This window comes from Dipodomys ordii, unplaced genomic scaffold, assembly GCF_000151885.1.
Source record: "Dipodomys ordii isolate 6190 unplaced genomic scaffold, Dord_2.0 Scaffold129, whole genome shotgun sequence".
NCBI classification, from domain to species: domain Eukaryota; kingdom Metazoa; phylum Chordata; class Mammalia; order Rodentia; family Heteromyidae; genus Dipodomys; species Dipodomys ordii.
Window position 1 is genome coordinate 1,795,188 of NW_012267345.1, and position 2,170 is coordinate 1,797,357.

General features: G+C 66.5%; 1 protein-coding gene across 1 annotated transcript in view; it reads left to right on the forward strand.

Annotated features, from left to right (window-relative positions):
- Col20a1 (collagen, type XX, alpha 1) overlaps positions 1-2,170 on the forward strand; it is a 32,637-nt gene that overhangs the window by 17,702 nt on the left and 12,765 nt on the right. The window contains exons 21-23 of the mRNA XM_013030355.1: positions 756-895; positions 1,126-1,232; positions 1,855-2,013. Of these exons, the coding sequence (XP_012885809.1) occupies positions 756-895; positions 1,126-1,232; positions 1,855-2,013 (406 nt within the window). The remainder of the gene's footprint in view (positions 1-755; positions 896-1,125; positions 1,233-1,854; positions 2,014-2,170) is intronic.

Here is a 2,170-nt window from a genome sequence, read left to right on the forward strand (position 1 = left end):
CCCAGCCCAGGTGTGCTCACCCTGCCCAGGTGTGCTCACACAGCCCAGGTGTGCCCCAGCCCAGGTGTGCTCACCCAGCCCAGGTGTGCTCACCCGGCCCAGGTGTGCCCCAGCCCAGGTGTGCTCACCCGGCCCAGGTGTGCGTACCTGGCCTGGTGTTCATCCGGCCCAGGCGTGCCCTGGCCCAGGCGTGGCCCCATCCAGTAGCTGTCATAAAGAGGCCTTGGCCTGGGTTGTGGGCCTGTGGAGGCAGAGCGGAGCAAGCGCAGAGGTAGCCTTCCCACCAGGACTGAGGCGGGCAGCATCTTTCTGCCTCTTCTCATCCCAAGAGCCCATGAAGGCCAAAGGGGGAGGCTGTAGGCAATCGAGTTCCCATGAAGGCCAAAGGGGGAGGCTGTAGGCAATCGAGTTCCATAGATGGCGCAGGATCCCTTCTCCACCCCTTCCCTCGGAGAGCCCAGGCCCCTGCCCTGCCGGGGTCTTGGGAGCCCTGGCCTGGTGGCCAGCACCGTGGCGGTGGGCGCCCTGGCCAGGTGGGGGCAGAGCAGTCAGGCCAGGGCCCCTGACACTTCCTGTGGAACGGGTGGCCCGGAGGGGTTCTGTGCTTCACGCACGCCTGGTTACTCCTGAGAATGGAGGCAGGGAGGCCTGGGCTCTGAGGGTGGATGGACAGCGCTGAGGGACGGGGCCTGGAGCAGGGGCAGCGCTGCCCGGCCCGCCGCCCCTGGCAACCGGTGATGGAGCCCTGTCCTCAGGGACGTCCACCCCGCCCTCCCGCCCGAGCATACCATCGTCTTCCTTGTGCGCATGCTCCCCGAGACACCCCGAGAAGCCTTCGCTCTGTGGCAGATGACCACGGAGGACTTCCGGCCCCTCCTTGGGGTGCTGCTGGATGGTGACTGTCCCCCTGCCCTTGGGAGGGGGTGGGACCCTACGTTGCCTCTCTCGACTCCAAGGCTGGTGGTCTGGGGAGATGGCCTTGCCCGGCTTGCCCGGCTAGGGCGTGGTGCCCATCCTCAGGGAGACACAGGCGGGGTCTGGGGTCCCCATTAAGGGCTGCCCCATCCTGCGGACCCTGCCCTCTGCCTTCTGCGCCGTGCTCACCTGCTCCCCCTCCCCCCACAGCTGGCAGGAAGTCGCTGACCTACTTCAACCACGCTGCCGGGTCCCCCACGCAGGCCACCTTCGACCTGCCAGAGGCAAAGAAGATTTTCTTTGGAAGCTTCCACAAGGTTCTGAAACTACTGGCTTGCCACTCAGAACCCAACTGGCCAGCCTCCCTTATAGGCAGCTGCCTGCCCCAGAGCTCTAGAATGTTCTCTGCCTCAGGGGCTGGTCAGTCCGGGGACTCCGACCCTCACACCTCTGTCTTCAAAGTTAACACTGGCAGTACCAGACTGTCCTCGGGGCCTTGCCCTTGCTAGGCAGGTGCTCTACCGCTTAGCTACACCCCCGTCCGTCTGCATTGGTTGTGAGGCAGGGTCTCACTCCATGCCTTTGCTGGTGCAGCCTTCGATCCTGCCACCTGGCTGCCCGGTGTGCTGGTGTGGCAGGTGTGTACCACCGTGCTGGGCGTTGGCCGATAAGGAGTCTCCCAGAGGCTAATGTCTGAGTTAGCCTTGAACTGGCGTCCTCCGGTCCCCACCTTCCAAGTTGCCTTGTCTCCATCTGGATCAAGGGGCTCTGCGGCCCATGGCCTTGTCTTATGGAGGCACCTTGGGCTTCCAGGGATGGCTTCTGGGGCCTCACGGATCTGGGCGGGGTCAGGAGACTGCCCAAGTCCCAATGGGGAATACCTCCTTCGCATGGCCCGGCCATGGTCTGGGCAGGACCTCCCGTGGCGTCTCTGTGCAGGTGCACGTGGCTGTGGGCCCCTCCAAGGTCAGACTGTACGTGGACTGCCGCAAGGTGGCGGAGAGGCCCATCGGGGGGGCGGGCAGCCCCCCTGCCACTGGCCTCGTCACGCTGGGGAGGCTGGCCAAGGCCAGGGGGCCCGAGGACAGCTCAGCCACGGTGAGTCCCGGGGCCGGGGGAGGGCAGGGGGTGGGCAGGGGACCCCAGGACAGCTCAGCCACGGTGAGTCCTGGGGCCGGGGGAGGGCAGGGGACCCCAGGACAGCTCAGCCACGGTGAGTCCCGGGGCCGGGGGAGGGCAGGGGGAGGGCAGGGGG